This window comes from Cydia strobilella, chromosome 1, assembly GCF_947568885.1.
Source record: "Cydia strobilella chromosome 1, ilCydStro3.1, whole genome shotgun sequence".
NCBI classification, from domain to species: domain Eukaryota; kingdom Metazoa; phylum Arthropoda; class Insecta; order Lepidoptera; family Tortricidae; genus Cydia; species Cydia strobilella.
In genome coordinates, this window is record NC_086041.1 from 7,132,708 (window position 1) to 7,160,620 (window position 27,913).

Consider the following 27,913-nt stretch of genomic DNA (forward strand, 5'->3'; position numbering starts at 1 on the left):
ATTTTTTAATTTTCTCATTTACCCCCCAAAAATGGTCCCCATGTTTAAATTTTATTTGTTTACGTTACATGTCCATCTTTGGGTCACAAACTTACATATGTGTACCAAATTTCAACTTAATTGGTCCAGTAGTTTCGGAGAAAATAGGCTGTGACAGACGGACAGACAGACAGACAGACGCACGAGTGATCCTATAAGGGTTCCGCTTTTTTTGCCTTTTGAGGTACGGAACCCTAAAAGTAAGGAACCCTCGGTGGTATAGGTTGATTGAACAGCTCTTCAAGTTGTTCAAATTAGTCATTTTTTGTAAGGGGAATTTGTTTTTTTTATAATTTTTCATTAAAAATTGTCATGTTTTGCTTAACACACGAAAACGACATAAAATTTGACTGACCAATTTACATAATTTCTTAACTTGAAAATATTAAATTGATCAGTAGGCCGAGCACATGATTGACGCGACAGTATGTCGCCGCGAGATAGACTACCCGTCTCTTACTAACTGTATGAATTAAAGGGGGACGGGTAGTCTATGTCGCGGCAAGATACTCTCGCGCCAATCATGTGCTAGCCCGGCTGTCGTATGATAAAATTTTGAAGTGTAACGCATGCTGTAAATTCAGAACTCATATTTAATTTAATAAATGTACCACAAAAAATTATATAATTTTGTGCTGTTGGGTAAAGTAGATAATAAATCTAAGTCACGCCGACCAATTAGCTGCGCTGGTGTTATTCATAATTTTCACCGAGCGCGTCGCCTCAGGAGAAGCAACATGAGTCTAGTCTCAGATAATGCATAGTTTTTAGTGCATCCAAACTGGGAACCTGACCACGTGATCAGTGGTTTTCCTGTGAAAAAGTTTCTTTTAACTTCCTTTTATAATAAACATAGGGAACCTCGAACTGGAGGCTAATTTACGCATACATTGTGACATCAAAATGATATCTAAGTAATGTCAGTCGCGTGTGCATTTCGCTCGTAGGTATTATCGGCTTAAGTCGGGGTTACGCCTTTTATATGACCCATTTAATTAAAATAACGCCACTCTGCTATTTCCTATCTATCATCATTTGTACCGTATATGTTGCTAAGACAGTTTATTTAGGTTTATATTAATTAGTGAGAGTTACTGGTCAAAAATCACAGACTGTTTCTATTGGTGGATAATGTAAATAAGTGACCACTTCTGGGGTGTATTTGAACAGAAACTAAATAAAATATGACTAGCTCAACCGACGTTTGAGCCTAGTACTATACAAGCTATAATGTGTTCCAGAATTGTTTAATTTTGCCCTAATTGGTTGTCATAAAAAAAGGCGTGACGCCTTAACCCTTAAATGCATAATGATGTATATATGCATCGTATATTTGATGGTCCGTGGCTCAATATGCAGCTATCCAAAATATTATTCCCTCAATCTATACAACATGACACATCTATTTCAATTTATTAAAAAGTTATACAAAAAATCATGCATTTAAGGGTTAAAGCTTTGGCTGCAAACGACTTTCGTTAGGAGATGTGTAACCCCGGCTTGAGCCGATATTAGTGCTTATGGCTGGGGCAGTATATGTATATCCGTACATTGGCGTACATGTATTGGCACGAGTGAGACGCACGGACGCACTTATTTAATTGACTATCCCTAACCAGGAAAGTGATTTAAGTAATCTAAAAAGAAGTTAGCGTTTATAAGAAATAGCTATTAAACTATTTTTTTCGCTCACGTATGCTGAAAACGTACTTATACTTTAACTAGTTTTTCGGTAAGGGCTTCAAAGTTAAATAAAAATGGTTTTGACGGCCAAAGGGTGCCTAATGTGTTAAGCATTATGTAATGTTTTTTTTTTCTTATCTAATGAATTTTAATTATATTGATTTAAAAATGTCCTAAATTATGTGTTAGGTATTTATTTAATTCAATATTTGCATGCCTGTATGTGGACCGAATACACTGAGCAAAAAAACTGTATTATCAACTAATCAAAAACTGGATTCTGGCAAATAAATTATGTGATTGCTTGATTGTAAAACCTTTAATAACGGATAATATGTAGGTCTCTGGAGCCCTATTTAGATACTAGTTTCTTGTTACCAAACGTTTATCTGTCAGCTGTTTACACTGACTTTTCTAGTTGAAGAGCCTATAATTACTATCAGAATATATCTCCAGGGGCCCATTTCACGAACGGTATTAGTCTAATATGATTAGTCTAATACCATTCGAGAAATGGGCCCCTGGTCTAAAGTTCTAAACGTCTTACTCGTATTTAGAGCTAATTATCGAGACAAAATGTTTTGTGAATGAAATAGCTGTAAATGGTATTTTCTCTGGTTTCTTCACTTGCGAAACATCGCTTACAAAATAATACTTACTAAACTACCTACCAAATCTACTTACTTTAATTATTTTAGATATTGCACCAGTGACAAAATAAATTAACATTCACCAAAAATGAGAGTCCTTACTTATATTTCTGATTCTATAGCCGTAACATGAGTTGACGTTTACGTTAGCGACTACGTAAACACGATCGCAGTCCATCTCGCTCGCACTGATGTATTCGTGTGGTAGAGAGGGAATGCGATCGAGTTCACGCAGTCGCTAAAGTAAATGTCAAATGCCAACTCGTGGTAACCGTGGTAACAATGCTGCTAATCTTACTTTTTTTTCGAACAGAATACTATATCTAAGGTTCTTTTACCATGAAAAGAATTTAATGAATGTACGAGTAAGTTAGCGTTTATTTCTTTTTTCCTTTTGTTAACGTTAAAAACTTTACTTTCAATTATATCATTTTTAAAAGGACATTTTAAACCATTTGCGTCGTGTCAGTTAACGATTCTTTTGTGTTAAAATGTAAATCATCATCATCATTATAATACTGTCCCACGCATAACAGCCGTAACAGCTTTCGGAAAACCAGTTTGACTCCGAAACCAAATAGAATTAAGTAGACAGTGCTCTTTCCATACATTAGTTTTGTTACCAAAAAGACTATTATTTTCGTAGTAAATAGTATTTTTCTTCTGATTATTTCAATTATTTATAGGTAATTACTACATGAGAAGTTTCTAAAACTTTGTAAGAAATTTGTTTTCGTTCCTAACTTATAATAATAAAAAATCATAAAAATTGGAACGAAGGGGCACAGCTATGGTTAAAAGCGTGGCTGTACTAAGTTAGATAATAAGAATATATGCCTTCGGGATTTCTGTAGGCTAATTTTAGGGCTCACGTAAATAAACATGTGTTCCAAAACGCTAATCGCCTTATTTTTTTTAATCTTGCCCACATCTTGCCGCAACTTTTCCTTTTTCTAAACTGTATCATACGCGTTCACCCCCTATTACATATTTCAGTATATTGTATTGATCAGCGTTCACATCGTCCATATAATATCAGGTTGGGTAACTGTTTTATAACGCCGTCGTACATAATATTTTTATCTTGATCTTTAAACTTATCGGTAGCGCTGCTGTTGCACGATGTTACTTCAGCCGTATGAAATAATATTGATAGTTATACAAAATATACGTAATTATAATCATAAGGAAGTTATGCCAAATCTAACCGCGAATAACTTACTTTCAGTTATTCAGTAATGCTATTATTTATAATTTATTGGATCTAAAGCATTAGATGCTCAATGTTAATTGCTCACGATATAATTTAATGATTTACATTATGCTTAAAATCGTCTGGATCTAGGTATGTGTTTTGGTATACTATAAGCACAGGGCGGACAAGTTATACATCAAAAATCACTGGCGTTTCTATGTGTGATCGGTACGTCTGTACACGCGGCATGTGTCATAGTGTGAGTAAGTTGCTTAAAAATAGTACTGAAGCGGCCGGCAAACGGCCGTCAATCTGCTGTCGCGGGGCGAGGTAATTCGAGTCGGGGTGGGTCGGTGCGTGGCCGTTCTGTATGATAAATACTATTACTTATTCTGTCCTATAAGTTACGAATATAAGTATTTAATAAGCCTTTAATTTACTAGGGTCACGTGTCTACGACCAAAGAGGATATAATAAGATAGAGCGGTACTGTCATAGTAAATTTTGTAACCACTGTAAATTTACTGCCATCTATCGACATACTTTAAAACTAAAAATGAAGATTTATAAAATTACGTTACAATGTATTTAAATATGGATGAATGATTTTTTTATTTGCATTAATTATTTTTATATGATTTTGACCCATGTTCTTTCACTGATATGCGTTAAAATTATAAATAACAAACGAAACCGTCAACGCCCTCTATACGAGAGTAGGCCAAAACTAGTGGCGCCATCTGATCGAGAATAAAATTTTCGTGATTTTCGAGGCACGTTTTTTCTTTAGACTGTATCAATCTATTACGGAGTTATATCTATCTTTGCTACGACGTTGGACGATATCGGGCAGCTTTCTGGGAAATGTTTTTTGACAGTATGCGAGGATGACGTGTGAATATTATACGCGATTAAAGAGGATATAATAAGATAGAGCGGTACTGTCATAGTAAATTTTGTAACTACTGTAAATTCACTGCCATCTATCGACATACTTTAAAACTAAAAATGAAGATTTATAAAAATACGTTAAAATGTATTTAAATATGGATAAATGATTTTTTATTTGCATTTTTAATTTTTATATGATTTAGACCCATGTTCTTTAACGGATTTGCGTTAAAATTATAAATAACAAACGAAACCGTCAACGCCCTCTATACGAGAGTAGGCCAAAACTAGTGGTGACATCTGATCGAGAATCAAATTCTCGTGATTTTCGAGGCACGTTTTTTCCTTAGACTGTATCCATCTATTACGGAGTTATATCTATTTTCGCTTAACCTCTAGGCACCCAGACAACAAAATTCAATTTTGTTGTCTGGGCAAAGCTGGGTGCCATCCAGAGGATTCCTATTTCCATTTTAATTCAATTAGAATGGAAAAAGGAGTCCTCTAGACTGCTATACGTACCTATAAATAAACACTGAACATCAAATAAAATGTACAATTATTTTGAAATCCTCCCATTTATAAACTGTCAGTTACCTATATAAAATGTTCTATGAAAACATTAGTAACTGGTTACAGTAACTTTTTCAATTATTTTTATTTATTTGTTTTAGAAGTTAATAAAAGTTATTGATTATATCATTAATCATTATGGTCGTGTTTATTGTAACTACATACCACATTTGTTTCCATTAGTGATGTCAACCGCCACCTATCGGAATGCTGCGTAACAACGCATCACACAAGTGAAAGTTCCGCGCGAATGGGAAAACCACTGAACTTAGCAGCCTTTGCTGAAACCTAAGTTATTTACTTGCTCGTGCGCTAGTTTTTCGGTAGGTGGCGCCACTACATCTGGATGAAATTTCATCTAGACCGTTTTAGCGGTTTAAGCATGAAGAGGTACAGACAGACGGAGTTACAATCGCATTTATAATATTAGTAGGGATTGACAATTTTTATTATATCTATACGTATAGTACTTATCTCTTATATTTTCCACTAGCTTTTGCCTGCGACTTCTTCTGCGTGGATTTAGTAACCGCAGCTAGAGTAAGAACAGCGCCTGGATAAAGTGTAATGGCAATCATTCATATTGAGCATAATATGCTTAATTGCTTACACAAATAATCAGGCAATTCAATAATTATCTCAATTTCACCACGCTTTTGATCTTCTTAAGGGATGATTTTCGGGATAAAGACCTATGTACTTTTCCGGGACTCAAACTATCTCCTTGCCAAATTTCGTACTAGTTAAATGGGGCTGAAAAGTGTGCGAAGCGCTAAAATGCCGCTAAAATGTATTTTAGGCTACAATATGTGGCTATAGCGACCGCAAATATTATAAAGTTATATTGTCTATCTGTCTGTCTGTTACCATTTACCATGCTTTAACCGCTGAACCGATTTAGATGAAATATGGTATGGAGATAGTTTGAGGTACGGGAAAGGACATTTCATGCAGACGTAGTTTAGGGCAGAAGCTAGTAAGGTAAGATTGGGTAAGACTATCACCCGGGTTAGGCACTTGTATAGAATTATCATTGTAAAACTATTTTGACTTACAACTTAATATATTTAATATAAAAGTCACACCTGAACGTATTAGTTAAATTTGCACCATAGTTATACCATAGCCATGCCATGGGCACTTTTGGACTATGTAACGGATGTCCCAAAAAGACGCAAGATTTCAATTTGCCGCCATTTTTGTATTTTAGTGCTGGAAACCCTAAAAAAAACTATTTGACAGCTGAATGTTTAGGGTTTGCAATAATGGCGGGTTATACGAAAGATCAACGCGTTTTTATTATTGAACAATATTTCAAAAGTAATGAAAGTTTGGCGGGTACGGTTCGAAAATTCGTAGTCGCGTGATCTCTCGATTCGGTGATTAGAATTGGCCCCCTAGATCTTGCGATTTAACGCCTTTAGACTTCTGTTTAGGGTTATTTAAAGTCTAAAGTCTATGCCAATAAGCCCACAACCACTCATGCTTTAAAAGAGAAAATTCGACGCTGCATTGGAGAAATTCAGCCGCATCTATGCAAAATAGTCATAGAAAATTTTGACAAAAGAGTGCGTATGTGCCAGCAAAGCCTAAGGAGGACATTTGTCTGACGTATAATTCCACAAATAATCCTATTTTATGTATTTTAAGATTTTATATACAAATGTATTATAACGAAAACATAAATGTGTTGTTCATCAATTTCAAATCTTGCGTCCTTTTTAGGACAGCCTTTAGTTGGGAGGTTTTACGCTGCTGTTAGTAGTGTTAGTCTTGCCCCGAGCAAAATAAACTATGTTAGTCTTACCCCACCTTACCTTACATGATAAATTGATAAAGAATAATTATATGAGAGAAGAGTAAACCTTATACCGATCGATAAACACTCTCGTGCCTTTAATATCAACTCAAACACATGTAATGAATATAAAAACTTATAACGATCCGTCCTCTCTCTTTACAGTTATAAGCCGCTTAAGCGATTTAACCTTTGAATATTTCATATAACTAATCGCTGTTTTTCAGTTGTTTAACCCCGCAGGATCCCAAAACCCTCTTATAGCCCTAAACAGCTTAGTATGGCAAGCCCTACATTAAACCATAACAGGATGGGAGCTGGAAACCAAGCGATCCTTCCGGCTAGCGACTCTTGTAAATTCACGTAAAACAGATGGACTCATTTCGTATTTTATTGGGGTGTTTCAGGGAAATGTTGCGTCTACTGGACATTAGATTTATTATCTGTGCTGAGGAGCAATTTTGAGTGAATAATTGTGGCATTGTTTTGATTTTAAATACATTATAATACATTTAAATACTGTAACTTAACTTCTAAATTCGTATCCACAAAATAATGAATGAAATATGTGTTAGGAATGTACACGTTACTACAGGAAATATGGAAGTATTGTAAATTGTAAGTGCATTATTTCATCTTTCTTTAGATACTAGATACTAGTAAAGTAGGATTGAATAAAACAATCATTTTGTAATTGTTTTTCTTTATTATATATAAATTTTAAGAAATGACTAGCCTCTACTATAATGTGTCCTATTCAGTACATAAATATTAGATGAACGTGATGTAAGTAACAAAACAGTTTTCATCACTACCTTGAATAACCCTCCTATTATAATTGTGATCGTCTTTACTTATGCTGGTGGCATCTAAATAGAAGAATTCACAGTTTTAACAATAAATTTCAAAGAAAATGTATTCGTTTATACCTTTTATGAAGCTTATTATAAGATGAAAATATTTAAAAAAGCACGCTGTCCAACTTTACTTAAGTAACAGCTTAGAAGTTTTCTGATTTAGGGTGCTCCCATATTTTACTCATGGTTTTTAGGTGACACCTTGTCAGGGCAAGTGTTCGAACACTATCAGGTTAAGAGCAAATGACTTTTTTTCTATAAAACTGTGGTTAAGCCATTATGGTAACATTGGTAACATTAGAAAAATATTTAATGAATTTACAACTATTGTAATGTTTAATCTCGTGTTAGTTAAAAAATATATGTATTGGCATGGTAATGGTTTGGTAACCAGAAAAAATACAAAATCTTTTTATTTACGAGCCCTAAAATTGTAACATTACAATCTTAATGATAACTATTGATAACGTCCAATCAAGGTTATAATAATAGTTACTATTCAGTTTAACAAGTGCAACACTTAAATTGTAGGAACCTAACACTTATAGCAACTTTATGAAAATAATACACTTATACATAGAAGTTATCTCAAATAAACAGTCCTTATTCTAGTCACTTTTAAAAGAGGATATATATTTATGTACAACTTTTACCACATTACATTAAGAATAAGTTTAGAATTGTATAGAGTTTTGAAAAGTTGTATAATTATAATTCTCGGGTTCAAATAAATATTTTCTTAAACATAAGGTTAGGTAACGTTTTTACACCTTATCTGTTTTTCTTACCCCACTAACCACCAGTTTTTTTCTAGAATTTTAGAATAATTTTACATTAATAGGAAACAAAACAAAAACGTAGGATGTACTGCCTAATAAGCTATGTACAACAAAAATCCTTAACCTATCATCACCATGTGTTGATGTGGCTGTGATTTAATTCACATTACTTCTTTAAACAATAACAATAATTCTATGGGTTACGTATAATAACATTAGTAACTCAAAAGATGAAAAAAAAAAAAAAAACCTGTAGGTACCTACTTATACTTCAATAGATATATTACTCATTTCCCGGCATAACTAAAAGTATTTTTTATCATTCTGAGCTATAAATACATGTCTACACACCTTTTTGTACAAAGTTAACAAATATTTAAAACTTTCGCATTTTGAACACATATAAAATCACATTTCGAAATCGGGTCTAGGTAACAAAATAAATTCGCGTTAGACCCGATTGTAAATGTGATTTAAAATAAAAGTTAATAAATTATTATACATTATTTAGGTGCATGTACAGTTGTGTGTAATATAATAACAGTCAATTAGAAAATAAAAATTAGGGGAAAACTATAACATTATATCAATTATATTGGATCTTTTTTATAATCATTCTGCATGACTTGATATTATTTCAAAATCGACTGTAACCTTTACTTAAATAAAGTAAAAAATAATAATCATGAAAATCGGCTTTTTTACTAACACGCGGAAATTCTTATAAAAACGTAAAACCTTACGAAAAAATGAAATTAATGTACTAAAATTGTAATTCAGTATCTTGCCTATTATTTCCAATCAAAGCTTTAGATCTAAACCCATGTCATCGAGAAAAAAATAAACTTTTCTATAAGACGATCTTCGTAACAGAGTGTACTATTAGTAGTCCATCATTCGGACTTTGTCCTATTCGTGTTTTGACCAAATACTTGTTTATTTCCTTGAGGTTCTAAATGATAGAACCTATGACAAACCAAGTAGTCGGTCAAAAATCAACAACAAAGTCCGAACGATGGACTACTAGTAAACTCTGAGACGAATATCGTTTTACAATTTATATTACAATCTAAATTACAATTACAGTATACAATTGTATTTCTTTCATAAAGTTCTACATTTTTATAAAAAAATCCGCGAGTTAGTAAAAAGCTGATTTTCATGAATTTTATGATTACATATTTTTTTACTTCCAATATTATTTAAGTAAAGGTTCTATATTTGAAATAATGCCAAGTAATGCAGAAGAATTATAAAAAAAAGATCCAATATAATTGATCTAAAGTTATAGTTTTCCCATAATTTTCATTTTCTTATGCACTGCTATTATATTCCACACAACTGTATGTGTTTCAGGTAGGAAATCTGGTATAATAACATTCATAATTGTATAACAACATATTTTAAATAATACATATTCAAGAATACTTTATAACAAATATAAATATATATATTTAAATTTATTATACCGACCAATAAGTACCTAATATTCAGAGCTTAGAAGTGCATCTAGGAACCTTCCAAGAGTCCTTCATCACAGCTCCTTCGCTTGCCGAGCTGGTGGCAGAGCTGCGGGGACCCCACGATGTCGCCTAGGAACACGCTCAGCAGGTAGAAGTCCTTCGCCTGGTCTGACGAACGCTTATAGTGACTGTGGAAAAAAAAGTAAGTTTACTCTACGGGTCTTCTAAAAATATTCTATATAACCACAGTGAAGTAAAACAAAAGGACGTGTTTAATAGGAACAGACCCGTTGGATGTCCAACATAGACAAAATTCATTATGACAAGATTTCTTTTCCTGTATATAGTGGGGCTAATTATAGGTAACTATAGAATTTTAAAGCTATTAATCTGTATACATACTTTACATCATTATAATGTAATTTTGGGTACATTATTTATATACCGATTCTTGATACCGATACCGATGTGTGCTAAGCTCACATCTTTGAAATATTTAACGATGTGCATCTGCATATCTCAACACTTACTCATTTCAATAAGATAATTTCGAAACTAAACAGATCCTAAAATCTGGTATCATATGTAGGTACATTTCATTCTATGAACAAAATATAATAGTTATAAAAAAGTAAGTAACTATTTTATAAAAGATTAGTCAGGAACCACCTATTTGGCATGTTGATTTTTTTTTCTGCCAAAGTTCTTGTAAGTATATTGTTACTAGGCTGTTAATTACTCGTACATATTTATTAATAAGACAAAATAGGAACATACATGAAGAACCAATTCAAACTAAAACAGTAATATGCATACAACTTAATACTTATTAATATTACCATTGCATTACAGCAGAATAATTATTAGTTATAACCCTGTCTGGATGAATTCAACCTGATGCTACGTGAGTGCGTGAAAATAATTTTATTATTTTATATTTTCACGGTTTCATTTGAAAGGCACATAATCATGAGCACGTAGGTATACTTGAGATTGCTCACATTCCGACCTAATACTCGTATCCTCTCGTCGGTTGCAAATGTTCTAATATGAGAAAATGGGGTGAAATAATCGTGTAAGGCTGGAGACACATCACGCGAAATCCTTTTACACAAATGGGAATCTGGGAAGGAAAATAAACAAATATGTAATACATAAACAAGGTAAATTACATAACAGACAAATATCTCATACCTTTAAACTAAATATATCGGTGATCTCTGAAACGGCTCTAACGATTTCGATGCAATTTGCTATATGGGGGTTTTCGGGGGCGAAACATCGATCTAGCTAGGTCTTATCTCTGAGAAAACGCTCATTGTTGAGTTTTTATATCTTTTCCCAGGTACTAATATTTTTAACAGGCGTTTTTTGAGGTTTTAAGGTCGCGTCACTTTACTGTGATATACGAAAAGACGGTCATGACAACACTGTTGAGTGTTCCGTTTTTACCATTTAGGCTACGGAACCTTAAAACTTAGGATATTATCTATTTTGGCTTGTTTGTTGCTTGAAAGAGATAAATAATAAATAAAATATATATGTTTAATACTTATTTATTTTAAGCTAAGTATTCTAATAAAAAAAATTACAATATTATAAAAGTAAAACTAACCTAACACTTAGTATATATCATCTATCTTTGGTAAATAAAAATTTATTAATAACAGACTAGTCCCGTCAAAAATTTCCTTTTAAGTCCCGAACTGTTCCCTACCTGGCCCAAATGTTCCAAATATGCCAGCTGCGTTGCCACGCTGAATGGCTAAGGATATTTGTTGGACCAGGTAAGATCCAGCACGGGGGTCACAGCCTCTGTCCCTTAACTGACGCAGGATCTCCCTGACCAGCTTTTTGGCCTCGGCGCACCATGGCCCAGCCGTTTCGACAGCAACCGGAATGAAGTCCAAGGTTGGCGTATTTACTGTGTTTGACCTTAGCAGCGGCCTCAGCCGCTGCACCTGCCTATTTAAATGTATGGCCGACATGAGAGGGAGCAAACATGCACACACATGTGGCATCCCACAGCAGGCTCCGGCCTTTTGCCCACGGGACCAGTGTAAGACCGTCCGGCCTTTTACCATCTGTACGGCTTAACATGTTTAATACTTAGATCTAGGTTTGAAATGGTGCGTATATACAGACACCATGTTGATAACTAATAGTATAACTAGGTGGATAAACCCTGTTTATTATATCCAGATAACTGTCGCTTTTCTTTACCACGTGAAAACTAAAATCTAGAACTTAGCACAAATGTGCAACGTCTACTGTTGTGTATAGACCGAGATAAACAAATAGTTTAGCAGGCGAGCTATCCAAGAGTGAACCAAGTTGGGTCTTAGTTAGAGTCGACAATGTGAAGCTTTGAACAGTGAAAGTGGCTGGCGGATTATTGCATAAGACTCGCCACAAATGCAGTTCAACTAGCCGAGCTAACTCGGATGGTTTGCTCATCTCATGTAAGAATGCAACGCTGAACTGGGTATGTAGGTGGAAAAGTAGGTCGCACACAACTACACGTGGAAGGTGTAATGGCTCTCGTTTACTTATTAAATTTTATTTTAATTAAGTTTGGCATATACTGCAGGCCCCCCGGACAAGAACCTGATAAAATTAAACGACGAAGCTCTCGAGTGGGTTAACCTTTTCGACGCCAATGACCGATATTTTTTAGTAATTGCACTACTATAAAATTAAGTTAAGTACATATGTAACTAGAGACTGATGACAGTCACTAGAGTCAAACTCATTATTGAGTTTTGCGGGGCTATGATTATTGTATGAATACTCTGTATTTTATTAAATAAATAATAATAATAATTACGGCACCGTAGGTTCAACGCCAAAGACCGATTCATCGGTCACAGACCACAGAGCAACATAGACCTAGCATATGCATAAAGTTCAATTTCAGTTTTAACACTTCGGTGACGTGGCGTCTGGATGACTAATTTTGTGTTTGACACGGCGTCGAAAAGGTTAATTCTCTGGGGTTAGATTTATGATTTCTCTGTATCTGTTGCTTAATGTCAAAGATAGATGACTCCGTAATAGATGGATACAGTCTAAGGAAAAACGTGCCTCGAAAATCAAGAAAATTTGACTCTCGGTTAGAGGGCGCTACTAGCTTTGGCCTACTGTAGTATAGATGGCGTTGACGGTTTCGTTTGTTATTTAACAATTTTTACGCATATCAGTGAAAGAACATGGGACAAAATCATAAAAATAATTAATGCAAATAAAAAAAATCACTTATCCATATTTAAATACATTTTATCGTATTTTTATAAATCTTCATTTTTAGTTTTAAAGTGTGTCGATAGATGGCAGTGAATTTACTGTGGTTACAAAATTTACTATGACAGTACCGCTCTAGTATAAGTCACTCTATGCTTAATGTATAATGCCATACGATTAAATGAAAATTGGCAAAAGTAATTTAAATTTATATGGAATGACGATAAAATAAGCCATTAATGTTGTCGTATATCTAATGCCTAGTTCCGTAAACCTTGATAACTTTGGTCCACAGACCACAACTAACAAACTATGTCTAAATTCAAGTCCATGTAAAATTTGTACACCCACTATGTGTGCTATAGAAAACTATTATTACTACATATATCGAAGATCGAAAATAAATGTAGCGAGTATCATTTCAAATAGGCTCTCTAATTAACGACTTTATTCAAATGTCACGTTTAGATATGCTATACGTTAAAGTCAATTAATATTTCCTAATTACTTACTTAAATTGAATGTTAACTGACTAATTGAGTTATTCGCGATTCGTTCATTGTGCAATATATCAAATACTTAGGCAATCTATTAAGCCAAACTAAGCAAACAGGCATTTTGATGTTGGAAGCCTATTAGTCGGTACTGTCGGTAGTAAGTAATATTTGTGTGATGAGTAGCCTGGATATTTCCTTTTTTTTCATCTCTTCAAAGAGTTTAATGACGAATTGTACTCTTGATACAAATAAAATAATCTAACTTACAAATATTGCATTGCGGCACCTAATATGTCAAATTTGTAGACAATTATAAGTTAGGTTCCACAGTTAAATTAAATCATTCAGCATGACATGTTTATATCACGTAGTCGCCAGTTGAATTTAAATAGATCTACGCAAATATACACCCTAAAACATCTTATGTTCTTTGGTAGAAAACAGATGTTATGCCTACGATATTATTATTATTAGAACGCTTTTTAAAAAATTGTACAAGTCCATAATTAGCAATCAAACTTGGTATTTCTGAACAAACAATAATAACCGGTTAATCTGCGAATCAGGAAGTTTCCTAATTAGGAGTTTCTTTTCGTTAGTCAGGCAAGATTCCACGAACCTTGGGGAGATTTCACAACACAACTACAGCCTACAGCTCTGTAATCATTATTAGTGTTTAGCATGACTGCTCGTCATTCACATGTCATGGCCATGCAACTGTTTTATTTTGACTTTTAGGCCAATTAAAATAGATTCAAAAAAGCGTTTTAAGGAATTAATTCCCAGCAAGCTGGAAATCGTTTTAATACCTTCATTTGTGCTATTTTCAACCAAAAGGGTACTTATTGTCGCTTGTCAGTAAGGCGCTATTTCCATATAGCTTCAATTAGAAATCAGCCTTATCAATAAGCGACAATATGGTACCTTTTGGTTGAAAACGTCACATTTGATCCTAAATGCATGTAATCCGAGTTTGCGCAATCCCTGGTGTGCATAATTTTTGGAAGCCGTAGGAGATAATGAATTGCTAAAATTTAAAAGAATGAATTGCTAAACCACTCGTTGTAGAAGGAACCCACCATCAATTACAATGGCACTACCAGCAAGATTTGGTGGATCAAACACTAGAGAAAAGGCGTTTTCGGATTTTTTACATTATTATAACGAAAATTATGAAATTCATAATGGCGGCCATTTTCTACAACTTTGACTATGAATTCATATTAAGGTACTTTTCGAATCCTCAGATATCAATTTTCAACTGAAAAAGAGGAAACGTGTATGCACACCTGGGATTGCAAAAACTCGGATTACACTCATTTTGGACCAAATGAAAGTACATATTAAAATAATTTCCAGCTTGCTGGGAATTAATTCTTCGAAAAAATCTAAAATATTTATTTGTTGTTAAATTACACAATTTCATATAAACATTAAAGATGAATCTATCTCTTAAGTTTAAACGTCTTTCCTTTAGTTAACAAATCCTATATTCTAGTTTTCACTACCGACTAGGCTAGGAGGCCGTTATTAAAAATGCCATTATTAGTCAATGATACAACCTAGTTTCACAGTGTCTTAGTGAAAACTAGAATATAGGATTTGTTAAGTAGTGACCCTGCCTACGAAGCAGCAGGTCCCGGGTTCAAATCCTGGTAAGGGCAGTTATTTGTGTGCTCATCACAGGTACCTATCTGAACAGAGTTATGGGTATTTTCTATATGTTTATTATTTATATATATACCAAGGTATTAAAAACAATGTAATTACTAATGAAATAAAACTATGAAAACGGATTATATCGCGTATATTGAATTTATAATACATCCAGACGTTTCGAACCCTTTACAGCGTTCGTGGTCAACGGGTGACTGAGGAAAATCTACAAAGTGCAAAAATATCCGCATACAAAAAATAATGAACCATCATAAACTATAAACTAAGGCTGGTTGTACATGCAAAATATATATATATATATATATATCTCTTATATATATCTCTTTACTTGAAAATATTTGTATTGTATAACTAGCCTTATGAACCGATTTTGCATGTACATAGCGGCATACCGGCATAAAGCTATGCCGGCTCCAACTCTACACCGAGGACACGAGAAGATTTAATTCCCTGCTAAATTGTAGGAGGGTATCCCAATATGGGACCAGCAAGAAACTCGGCGGGACACATCTTTTCAAAACATATTATACTCAGAGTTTTTCAATATACGCGATATAATCCATTTTCATAGTTTTATTTCATGAGTAACAATACGTATAACTAGACAAAACCATTGAACAATAATATTATTCCCATTAGTACCCCTAGCATACGCATGCCCAATTCACCTGTACTATCGTTACACAACGAAGGTCGCTAATTATATTTTCCGAATGCGTGGTGTTGCAGCCAACGAGTCAGCGGGTGCGTGGCTCGCGATGACCCGTGTTGCGTATCGTTACGTCGTCGTTGGTGGCCTACTTGTGTTAGGGCTGTCACTAATGATTTGTTACTCAGCTAGTCTATCTAGAATTTTACATTCCTAATTAGTCTTAAGTACCAAACTTGTAATACAAAGTGATAATGCAACTTTTTTAAGCCAGTTTTCCTGTCATTTGTATCTATGAGACAATAACGAGTCTAATGCGTGACGTGTCGTAGTTAAACGAGTGCATGGTTTGACGAACACCCGTGTTGTGTAACATTACGTAGATGTCTTATATTTACAATACGGCTGTAATTAATGCTTTATTAGGTACTTAGCTAGCCACTTTAGAGTTTTTGTCTAAAACCATCTTAAAAATGTGTATTGGCATTCGTAGTGCATGTTTAGTTTATTTTATTTTAAAAGTTTTAATTTACGTATTTATTTTAATGTATTTCTATGATGGCTGATCGGTGATCACGTGGTGCTTTCCATTGAAAACGAAGCGCCGGAAGCTCCGGCCCGGCCCCGGCCCGGTCTAGCGTGACTCATCCTTAAGTGTGATTAATATGTATCTCTATAAATAACTTAATAAAAGACCTTTTGTATTTATGTAATTAAAAGCAAAAAATACTATTCTAATATCACATCCATTTTAAAATAAATTACAATGTCAGCTAATTACCTACATAAAAAGCGTGTCATTTCGAATAGATTCTTCAATTGCTACACAACACCACGCTCGTTCGCGCTAATAGAATAATGGTAATCGACAACCCTACAGCAACTCGAGTTCACTGGACACACTTTGCTGCATTCTTTTACGAACGGCAATTTAGCCAGTCGCTGGCCTGGATACACAGTTCGGACATGGCATTGAAATGCCCAATTTGCATAGAGTTTGGTAATTCTTATAGCATGGTGCATAAAACAGCTAGGTCAAGGACGGACGCTTGGTGAAATTGTGTTCGTTCAACCCATGAAACATTTAGTAGGTTTGATAAGTAAACTGTAGTACTTAGACTTTGGACGAAAGTTGAATTTCGTTAAGTTTCTTAGTTAGACTGCAAGAAAATGAATGTGGTGGTGTTTTTAATTAAAAAGTAATTAACTGGGTCAAGATTATTTTCGTTGTCTTGTTTTTTGTCCCCAAAACATGTGACGGAGTGGAGCTTTTTGTATGGGGTGAAATTTAGTTTTTAATTTTTCTCGTGTGAATTATACTAATACTACTACTACTAATACCAACTTACAGCTAGAAAGACATGCAATAGCAGTCGACTTTTTTTATTTATTTGATAAAGGACAAAAATACAAGCGTGATAGTTGTCAGAAACAAACAAAAATAATTTAGACCCAACTAATAAAAGTTATGTAAATTGTTAGTATATGTTTGGGTTGTTTGTTTTGCTTTATAAAGTGCACATATAAGTGCGGATACATTTATTTATTTATTTATGTTCCAAGTTATGCTTTAGCCGATATTGAAATAAAATTGATATTGATGACTAATTTCGAAGACCGCTTACTTTCAAGCTTCTTCAGCCTAACAACACACTTTATTGTATGTCAAGGACAGGTGTGAGTTATTATTATGACGCAATGGTCACATTAATTATAATAGATACATAGTTTAGCATTGACGACTACACTAAGTTGTGTTGTAACTGGTAATCATTTATTTATAATGTCATTTATACCAATCTAGACCTTATGAACAGGCTCGAAAAAACGCCCAGTTTGAAAACATTACCCTGGTCCATCCTTTGTACGATTGTATTTTCTTTTGTGCAATAAAGATTAAATAAATAAATTAAAGTTTTCCAATTGTTTTGCTGATTAAAACCTACTTTGACTTGAAATATTTTTTTTTTCATTTTTTTCAACAAAAAACATACATATCTCGCAAAACATTATGCTATTTTTCCTGTACTATATGGTTATGTTTTCAAAATGACGGGCGTTTTTCCGAGTCTTGCTGATTTGTAATGAGATTTAAGATAAAGACGATGTCAAATATTTACTAAATTAAGTACAAATCTGTCACCTGAAGACGTCCGGCCAGTCCATCTGCGGCTTGGGGACCCGTTGCGCGCGCGCCGCGTAATGCGCGCACACTCGCTCGAACAGGCACACTCGCGCGCCGAATTCGCCCACGATGTACTTCTCCACGTCTGCCGCGTCGAAGGGGTCGGTGTCAGCGGCCAGCTGCCGGCGGTTGCGCGAGCGGTATGTGGCTGGAATGACGAAGACAAAGATTGAGCCACGGTGTTCTGAGCGAAGGGTTGTTTTCTTACTTTAGAACGTGTTTGTTTAGTCCGGTTCACATTTCTGTCGGGTCGTGTTGTGTTGTCATGACGCATATCGGTTTCATACATTTAATATGGTTGCGTTCACATTTCTCTGACGCACGCGTATGAAACACGACCACGCGCACGGCACGTCACAACACAACACGACCCGACAGACAAATGTGAACCGGGCTTTATACAGCGCGACGTCTTGATACGGGTATTGTTTACTTAATCGGAAGTCCACCTTATTTCATTGTCTTAAATTTTAATTATTTCATTCTTATTAGCCACTTGCTTCAGAGTAGGTAAGCGATTCTGACCAATACCTGGCCCTATCGAACTTTTAAATTCTCAACTTGACTTCTAGTAAGTAGGTAGTTATTTTAGCACTGCGGACTAATGTCAAATCAATATCAAATTACGTTGAGTGTTTCGAATGCGTCTACCGTACAACTGCAACCCGAAAATCATAAGAACAAAACGCAATAGATCGCACAATATTATATTGGTAAGTCACAGACTAGTAAGTATTTGGTAAGCGATGAAAATGACTGGCAAGGTCTAAGGAGTGGGACGCAATTCCTCAAGATCACGTTAGAAAATTTATTAGGACTATGAAAAACCGCTAAATTTGTGTGAGGAGGGGTGGCAATACCAAGTATTAATGTAATAATAATAATTTATATTGTATTCAAAAAAAGACTTTTATTCTTAACTTTCTTGATTATTATTTTTTGGAGCATTATGCGACTACTTTCAGTTTTCTGTTTTTTTTTTAGTCTTCAGATTTTCAGTGACAGAGCTTTCAGTTGTATACTATGTAGTGAAGTGCATAGCGATTGCGAATGCAATAGGTGCAACGAGGATGAATTAGCATCCATCTATTTATTATTACCAAAGATAGATATAACTCCGTAATAGATGTTTACAGTCTAAGGAAAAAACGTGCCTCGAAAATCAAGAAAATTTGATTCTCGTTCAGAGGGCGCCACTAGTTTTGGCCCACTGTCGTATAGATGGCGTTGACTGTTTCGTTTGTTATTTAACAATTTTAACGCATATCAGTGAAAGAACATGGGTCAATATCATAAAAATAATTAATGCAAATAAAAAAAATCATTTATCCATATTTAAATACATTTTATCGTATTTTTATAAATATTTATTTTTAGTTTTAAAGTGTGTCGACAGATGGCAGTGAATTTACTGGGGTTACAAAATTTACTATGACAGTACCGCTCTAGTATAAGTTACTCTATGTTATTACCTACACAATGCGACACTGTACCAATGAAAAAAAAACATTAACGCCTAAATCACAAATCCAAATCCACTAGAATAGTTATGTTTATTTACCGTATTATAAAACAGTTCCAAAAGAAACTTCTAAGTTATTTGGGTGAATCAACTTACGGTTACGTTTAGTTATCCAGGGGAAAACCACTCCTGAAATTCTTATTTTATGCTTTTTAAATTTACCAAACGTGCATATTAGTGGTAGGTAGTTAGTTATACTTATAAGCTTTCAATAGTGAGCGATCTACTAAGCATGTAATGTAAGTAGAACGTGGTTCAGTTCAACATGTCTTTTACCAACCTGCGTCACTATTGTCCCTCGGACAATGGGACAGAATAACAACACAAAAAAGTGCCCTTAACAAAACGTGGGAGAAAATATAATACCCAAAACAAACTTAACAAATAACAAGGAAATATCCAGGAGGGTACTGTAGTAACATTAAGGCAATTTTCACCAAAGGTAAGCTGAACTGCAATAACCTCAGCTTATCAAAATGGTTTTCTGCCTCGTTGAGCCTTGCCGGGTGGGCTAATTAAAACTTTACCATCCCTGCCTGAGACTGCTAAGTCCACTTAAGCTCTATCGATAATTGTGACTGGTGAAACATTCATTATTTTAATTTAAAGTTGTAGATATAGGACGGCTATCACAGCGCGCTAAGCTTTATTTTATTTTGGCTTACGAGCACTTCTACCCAGGGTCATATTTAGAAACGTATACTAATCAAATCAAAACAATTTGCAAAGCCCATATTGTTGGGCTCAAGTGGACGCGAGTATCCAATAGGTTTTTCTAGACTAAACGTTAAATTATAATAACTAACGTTAAAACGTTAAAAGTAGTAGAATATCCCTACTAAAATACATAAGTCGTTTTATGCGTAAGCAGGCTCCAGCCTTCTTGAAAATTCTGTTAGCGAGATGTCGTAAATAATTTAAAACACAACATTGTTTTTAAGATACTTAATAGTATATTCAGATCATTATGAACTTTACCTTGAGTCGCATTTAAAGTATTTAAACTTCAATAAACTCATCTTGATTTAATTTTCATATGACATATCTCGCAGTGCATTGCGTACCTACCAATAATAATATGACAGTATGTACGAGATATATGTATGCACTGCGCGGAGAATGTCGAATCAATATCACCAATTAAGAAACAATTAAGACGACGGCCGCTTCTGGTTCATTCCGATCTCAAATTCTTTCTTAGTTCCGTAAAACTGCAAATCCACTCAAGTTAGTGCTTGTAATGTAATAAGTTAAACCGCTGTTACACAATTGATCTGCCGTCTACCATTTCTTGAGATTATATCTGACAAACTTGCATTTCCGTTAATACGAGTAGGTATCTATCATTTCCTGAGCCGCACATTTCTTGTCTGGCAGCATGGAATCTTACATACCATGCACGTTTGGGGAACATAAATAGTTTGTGCATTTATAAATTGTGCTTGTATACACAATAATATACCCATACACATAGGTGCACTTCGGTTATCTTCATTGTTTTTTTTTTACGTATGCATGCGTATGAATTAGTATTAGATGCGTGTTAAAAATCTAACTTTTTAAAGATCTGATGTAATTTTTAAAGATGAATTTTTGTGTAATGGGAGTATAAAATAATGTCAATTTTCTACAATCTAAAACTACGTCGAGAGCGTTATATGTAGATAACGTTATGTGAACACGGAAAAAATTGTATCGACACTTCTGCTTGTTTTATTTTGTAAATACTAAAAACTACTACTACTACTAATACTTTTAAAGCTAAAAAAAGGCTTAGATATATTATCCTTTCAGAACAGATCTATTTCTTGATTTTTAATATAAATAAATGCTATTTAAGATCAAGTTATATTTTCTAAATGATAACGCTAACTATGTTTTCATCGCTAAAGTTAAATGGAAGCCTGTTAAATAAATGAGTTTAATAGTTTTAATCACTATCAGCAAAGTTTACAACGGAGGTCGGCGGAAACTTAACCAAGAATTATGGTTCTTACATTTTATCGCCTTTCAAATTATCATCTTTAACAGCCTTTTAAAAACGAGGTAGTCAATCTATTATCTTATAATTAATGATGTTTAAACTTTGATAAGCTTTTCAAGCTATTCAAACTATATTATAGTTACAACTGTATATCACGAGCTGTATTGGTGTTATAGTAATTTAACAATTTTTGATTGAACCATTATTACGGATAGTAAGTAACAGTATATATTTCAAATACAAAATACATAAGTTTCAAATAAATAGCTAAACATAAACAGGTACGTTGCGAGTATAACAACTTGCAGTTCTTCACGAATAGTTAGATTTACATGCACTAAATTCACAGTTAAGTTATTATGCCTTGCATAAAACTAATAATGATAAGATTGGTATGTTATGCTACCTCGATTGGTTTGCATAGTATTCATACTTTGCCAATTAGACGAGTAAATAAAAATCATTGCATATCACCACAAAATAGATAATTTTCTCTTATACAACTGTATAAACCTCTTTTTACCTACCACATTAACCAAACTGCATTATAACCGGCTCAAAAGTCTACATGCTGCCTGGAGCATATCTAATATCTTAATTATGAAATGTACTTCGGTTTTTTAAAGTTAAACCATGTACAGGTACTATTTACAACGCACTCATATACCGGACGAACGCTTTCCTATGATGGCAACATTGTAATATGTTTCTACCCAAAAACGTATCTTTACAAAAATATTTAATTATTGTCGGCTGTACTTGGTACTAGATTGTTATTATATTACTTACAAAGTTTATTTATTTAAATAATGTCGTTTTATAAAAATCGACTTGCTAGATTTTATCAAACCTTAAAATCTAAAACACAAACGTATGCACATAAAAAAAACATAAAAAGACACTAAAACTAACTAAAAAAAAATAAAAATAAGCACACTACTGATATACTATCCTACTTATACTATCAGCCCCATTCCGACCCCCACCCAGCCCAAAAGTGCCAAATATGCTAGCGGCATTACCGCGCTGGATGGCAAGCGATATCTGTTGTACCAAGTAGGAGCCTGAACGGGGATCGCACCCTCTGTCACGTAGACGCCGCCCCAAGTCTCTAACCAACCTCTTTGCCTCCGAACACCACGGCCCAGCCGTTTCCACCGCGACCGGAACGAAATCGTACGCTGGTTCCAGGTTTGCGTACTTTAAGCGTTTGAGCCTCGCTGCATTTTCCGCGGCTGCGCCCGCCAACCTGCTAGCAGGAGCAATATGAGTAGGCGCAAACGTACTCACGCAGGTTACATCCCAGAGCAAGCAGCGGCCTTTGGCCCACGGAACCAGCGTTAAACCGTCCGGGCGCTTGCCGTCTGTACGGCTTAAGCCTTGAGGCTCCAGAATGCAGGGCACGTTCGCCGAGACCATGATACGACGTATTACTTCATTGATCGCATGGTGTCTCGGGAACCGCCCCGCAGACCGGGAGCAGCTCAGTCCGTGGTGCCCATTCGCTTCCACCGTCATTCCACATATGCAGCGATGGGGCTCACACACCTTGGAGCCCAGCCGTAAGGCGACTCCCACTCTCAGTGTGTCGTTGTCCAGTAGATTTTATTATATTACATCTTATACCTTTAAACAAGCAATTCTTGTATATATTTCGGGGATCTCGGAAACGGCTCTAACGATTTCGATGAAATTTGCTATAGGTATGGTATGGGGGTTTTGAAGGCAAAAAATCGATTTTTGAGTTTTTTATGCAATCGGGGAATTGTCTAGGCTACGCACTTTGTTTGTCACTTATTAATCACGTCAATTTTTCTGACCGTTTTTGAGATACGGTAAACATTAGTGCAAAAATTTGTATTTGTGTTTGTATTTGTGTTTGAATTTGTATGTTTCAACCCTAGCAAGTAGATCCTATGAATGACTTTATATGTGTCAATTTAAAATCATTGTTTATTTAATCTTAATGTCAATTTATTTTTCATTCAAACATAATCAAACACAAAGGTGATCCGCCACATGCTTCGTCAAAACACAAACGTAATCCGCACAAGCATCGTCATGACCTTATTCTACATTAACATTAATACAAATCATAATTTCTGCAACAAGCTTCGTCAAAAACAACCACAAACTCAATTTAAAATGTAAACAACTTTGTAAGGTTGTCACTGTTATAAAAATATTTGATTTGATTTGACTTTTAATCCAGCTTTGCGTTTTTTAATAACTCGATTGTAGATCACTAAGATAACACTATCCTTTCAGTTCAGTCTCTAGAAATATTCCACTCTGTATGTTTTCCCAGTGTTTAAAAAAGATGTTATAGTTTTATTCACTCGTCTTTATAACATGCCAACAATAAATGCGCACCTACTCGAAGTCTGAACGCATTGTAAGTGCGATATGAATGCAATTAGAAATGGGTTATACAAGAAGTCCTTGATTATGATTAAACCAATATGTCTAGTTGTGAACGTTGCGGTTTATGTTTGAGTAATGAGGGGCCTGGCACGTGCTATCAGTTGATAGATAGTGATAAATACATAACACTAACTAGTACGGTTATTACCAAGTTGTACCGACTAGATTGTTAATCCTGTTGGAACAGTTTTGTTTGTTATACAAGGGTGCAAAGTTGTATTTTACCCACGAGTGTGGAATTGAAACACGAGCAATTGAAAAGATTCTATAGTTGAACCACTAGCGAAGCGAGTGGTTCTAAAATAGAATCCTGAGCACAGCGAGTGTTTCAACACACGAGAAGTAAAATACATTTGCACCCGTGTGTAACACAAAACTTTTCACCTCACTATAGCGAGGAAAGTGCAACATGCAAAAAAACAACTCATAAAAAATAAGTCTTTATTTGTACACATTATAATCATCATCAGGTTACTTATAATCATTTTTTTTTATTACAAAAAGGCAAGCATTTGACCGCAATCTCACCTGATGGTAAGTGCCGATGCAGTCTAGGATGGATCATGCTTACCTAAAAGATGTCTATTCACTCTTTCATCATCTCTCATCATCTATTCATCATCAATAAAAGTAAAAAATTTGTTGACAATGTTGACATTTCTGACGATGCGTTTTGAAATTGCATCGACTCAACTTGTGCGTTCAGAATTATTTTCGACATCATTATAAATAAAATAAAATGTTTGTTATGGAATTTTAAGGTTTATGACTTAAAATCATTAACTAAAGCTAAATTTGGTATTTTTTATTACATTTCAAACCATTTATGTAATGACAATTAATTAATATCTAACGAACCATTATTATGAGCGTTTTACGTTTTGTTATCTGACGAAAGCTACTTAAACACGCTCCAAGGTCAAATTGCTTTCCCCACTAGTGGATAAAATGCGTTTTTACCCACTTGTTTTAAAGGATAAAAGACGGCTGTCCGAGCTAGTGAGGGGGAAAATATTTTTTGTGGCTTACAGAATACCAGCATACCAGCAAATTAAAAAATTGTTCCCAAGATTAACGCATTGTCGGACCGTATAGGTTTAGACATAATATGTTTACAATTAAAACAACGATTAAAGTTTTAAGATTTTTTATTTTATTTTCTGTAACCTCCAACGTTAAAATTTGTAGGGCGTACCTACCAGATAATTATAAATATTTTATAAATATAAATACATATTATGCATGCCTACATACGATCGAAAAACGTAACCCTCCTTCAGCAGTCGGATAAGAAACAACATGGGTATAACAATAATTTAAAAAAAGGCCTACGGACTTTGAAATATGTACTTATTTAATATTTTTTACCCCAACTTTTTTGTTAGTCGAGTAAAAAACGGCTTTGTAGATAACTTAGAAAGAAACATTATAAGGCGCTATTGTCTCCTACAGTATTTCTTAAAGTTGAACTATGGATGAAATTAAAAGTAAAATTGCAATAGTTAAATGAAACGGAAAGTATAATTATAGCACGTGGAGTTTGAGTACAAGTTTACCTTTTTATATTTTTTGGTGCTGTAGTGTAGACACCTCATAAATTTTATGTAATATCGGTTTACAATTATAATTCCGTATAATGTCTACTGACTGTGTTTGTTTGTCATGACAATCCTATACTAGCAATTATTATCACCTGGAGGTGTATTCTGATTGTATGAATTTGATCTGGATTTGTTATGGATATGATGTGTCAGGGTCAAAAGTGACATTTCTTCAACCAGAAACATTTTGCCGTACTTGATATATTATTCAGTGTTCGCTCCTAGCGACACTGTACCAGGCGAAATCGTTTATGATAATACCTACACTTTAACAGAACTGTAATCCTTATACGCATATCAGAAGCATGGTTATAGGTGTGATATATTCCACGTGCAGTAAAACAAGTACCATCAAAATCCATGCTACCTACCTAAAGGTAGCATGGATTTTTTGCAGAAGTCTATAGCGATTTTCTACAATTTTGTTAAACAATTGGATTTTAAGTATGTATACTAATTTATTGTACCAACCTGGACTTAGAGAATATGAGAGTTTCTTCAAAAAGTTGGTTAGTCGCACACTCAAAATGATGACTGGAAAACCCACTAACTGCACCGGCAGTTCAAATGCCGCGTCTTGAGTATTTACATCACCGCAACAACTTAACAATATCACTAGTAGACCAGCCGTGTATAATATTTTATTCCACTCCATTGCAGACACGTATTAAATCAAGAAGAAAACGACAACTAACTCAACCGAAGACGTTGACTGCTAATTTGTAGTCAACAGTTTCACAACACTTTGAATGTCTATTGTTTAAGTGTCACATGCATCAACAAAACGCACTAATATTTAAATTTTAAGAAGTATCGTTCGGAATTTGTATTTTTAGGTACGCCCCCACGAAAGGGTCCGCTCCCGTTGTTTCCCTTTTCTATTTTCGCGCGTGAAAGCCGATGCAGTGTGCCAAACTAACTCGTAGTACGGCTCGGATTGTACTGGAATACGTGACAGCGTAACACCTTTCCCGCCGGTCTTTATGTTGGTCAATCGAACTCTTATGTCATAATGCCGGTTAATCCCCATTACGGCTATGTTTCGCAAAAAAATATTGTAAATAAACTGCGTGCTCTACTCTAAACTCTAAGTTAAGCAAGTATTCTGTGTGCAATGGTTTGTTTTATGACTTCCTAGCAATTTTGGAAAAAGTTTTTTTAATGTTCTAGTTTGGTATGATTTGGAAATTTAGAGTAAACGAGTAGGTATGTTTCTTTTTTGTATTACTTCTACGTGTCTTACCTGGATTTAAGGCGTAAGATAATTTCTTAACGAAATTTGTAAATCTCACGGCCATAATAATAAATGGGAATCCCACTAATTGCACTGGTAACTCAAATCCCGCTTCTTGTCCAGAACCTTCAAGAGCGAATTGGAACACCAAAAATGAGACCACTGTCCAAACATACCACAGTTTAAGCAATTCCATGTTTTACAATTAGAATATAAAGGTAGGTAATTCTGAAGTTGAAGCTGGCACAGGAATTGAAATTATATTTTAAAATTCAAACGCTGACACATGCAGATCACGATCGTCTCTTGTTTCCATTTGAAAAATTTAGCACACACGGTTTAACAACACATCGACCTTTGCTCGGAATCTACGTGAAACTGACCGTGTCCAGTCACCCGAGACCAACAAGACGTACAAATTTCGAAACGTAATCATTAACATTAAGAAGGCTACTATTTAATCACCTGTCGTGACACAAGGTTAAATGTATTATTATATTTAAAATGTGGTATATTTACGTGTCCGCGCGCAAGCTGTCATAAAGATCACTGCGCTTTACTGAGAAGCATCATAGAGTTGATGTATCTCCCCGCTTACTTCCCTAATTACCTGTGTGAGTAACATGTAATTATTCGGCATTTGAAACTTTGTTTAATTGGTTTTTTATCCGTTCACATAACAAGAAACTGACCTGCACAACACAATGGTTTTTAACCCGTCTCGTCATATTTTAAGGCTTAAAAGTATACAACATTGTGCATAGGCCGTTATGCAATTTCAAGAGATGGTGTATTATTTTACCGGAACTCAAAACAAATGATTGATAGGCACAGTAGTAGGTATCAGAATATCAAAGCTCAAGGTCATATTGTTTCGTAGGTAACTAGAATAAAATATGACAATAAACAATGGTGAGTGAAACCGTATAGTACTGATCTAAATATTTTGAAATATGTCTCGCAATAGTTTAA

The 27,913-nt window shown here is 34.6% G+C and overlaps 1 protein-coding gene across 2 annotated transcripts; it reads right to left on the bottom strand.

The window, feature by feature from the left end:
- Window positions 1-9,728: 9,728 nt before the first annotated feature.
- Window positions 9,729-27,170, bottom strand: LOC134746822 (uncharacterized). 2 transcript variants are annotated; one of them, XM_063681389.1, is made up of 3 exons: window positions 26,951-27,170; window positions 18,135-18,324; window positions 9,729-10,116 (listed from the first exon to the last, which is right to left on the bottom strand). In XM_063681389.1, exons 1-3 carry the CDS (start codon window positions 27,135-27,137, stop codon window positions 9,975-9,977), a joined length of 519 nt encoding a protein of 172 aa, XP_063537459.1. In that variant the 5' UTR covers window positions 27,138-27,170; the 3' UTR covers window positions 9,729-9,974. The 2 variants fall into 2 exon arrangements, with proteins under 2 accessions (XP_063537459.1, XP_063537468.1); XM_063681398.1 differs by lacking the exon at window positions 26,951-27,170 and adding an exon at window positions 26,179-26,855.
- Between the last annotated feature and the right edge of the window lie 743 nt (window positions 27,171-27,913).

What these genes read in the sequence shown, in the direction of transcription:
- LOC134746822 (XM_063681389.1), bottom strand. Translation starts at nt 27,137, where the DNA reads ATGGAATTGCTTAAACTGTGGTATGTTTGGACAGTGGTCTCATTTTTG. An exon ending in ATCTTACGCCTTAAATCCAG is followed by an intron (nt 18,325 to 26,950) that starts GTAAGACACGTA and finishes TCGTCATTCCAG; the next exon opens with CCACATACCGCTCGCGCAAC. An exon ending in GACTGGCCGGACGTCTTCAG is followed by an intron (nt 10,117 to 18,134) that starts GTGACAGATTTG and finishes TTTTTTCCACAG; the next exon opens with TCACTATAAGCGTTCGTCAG.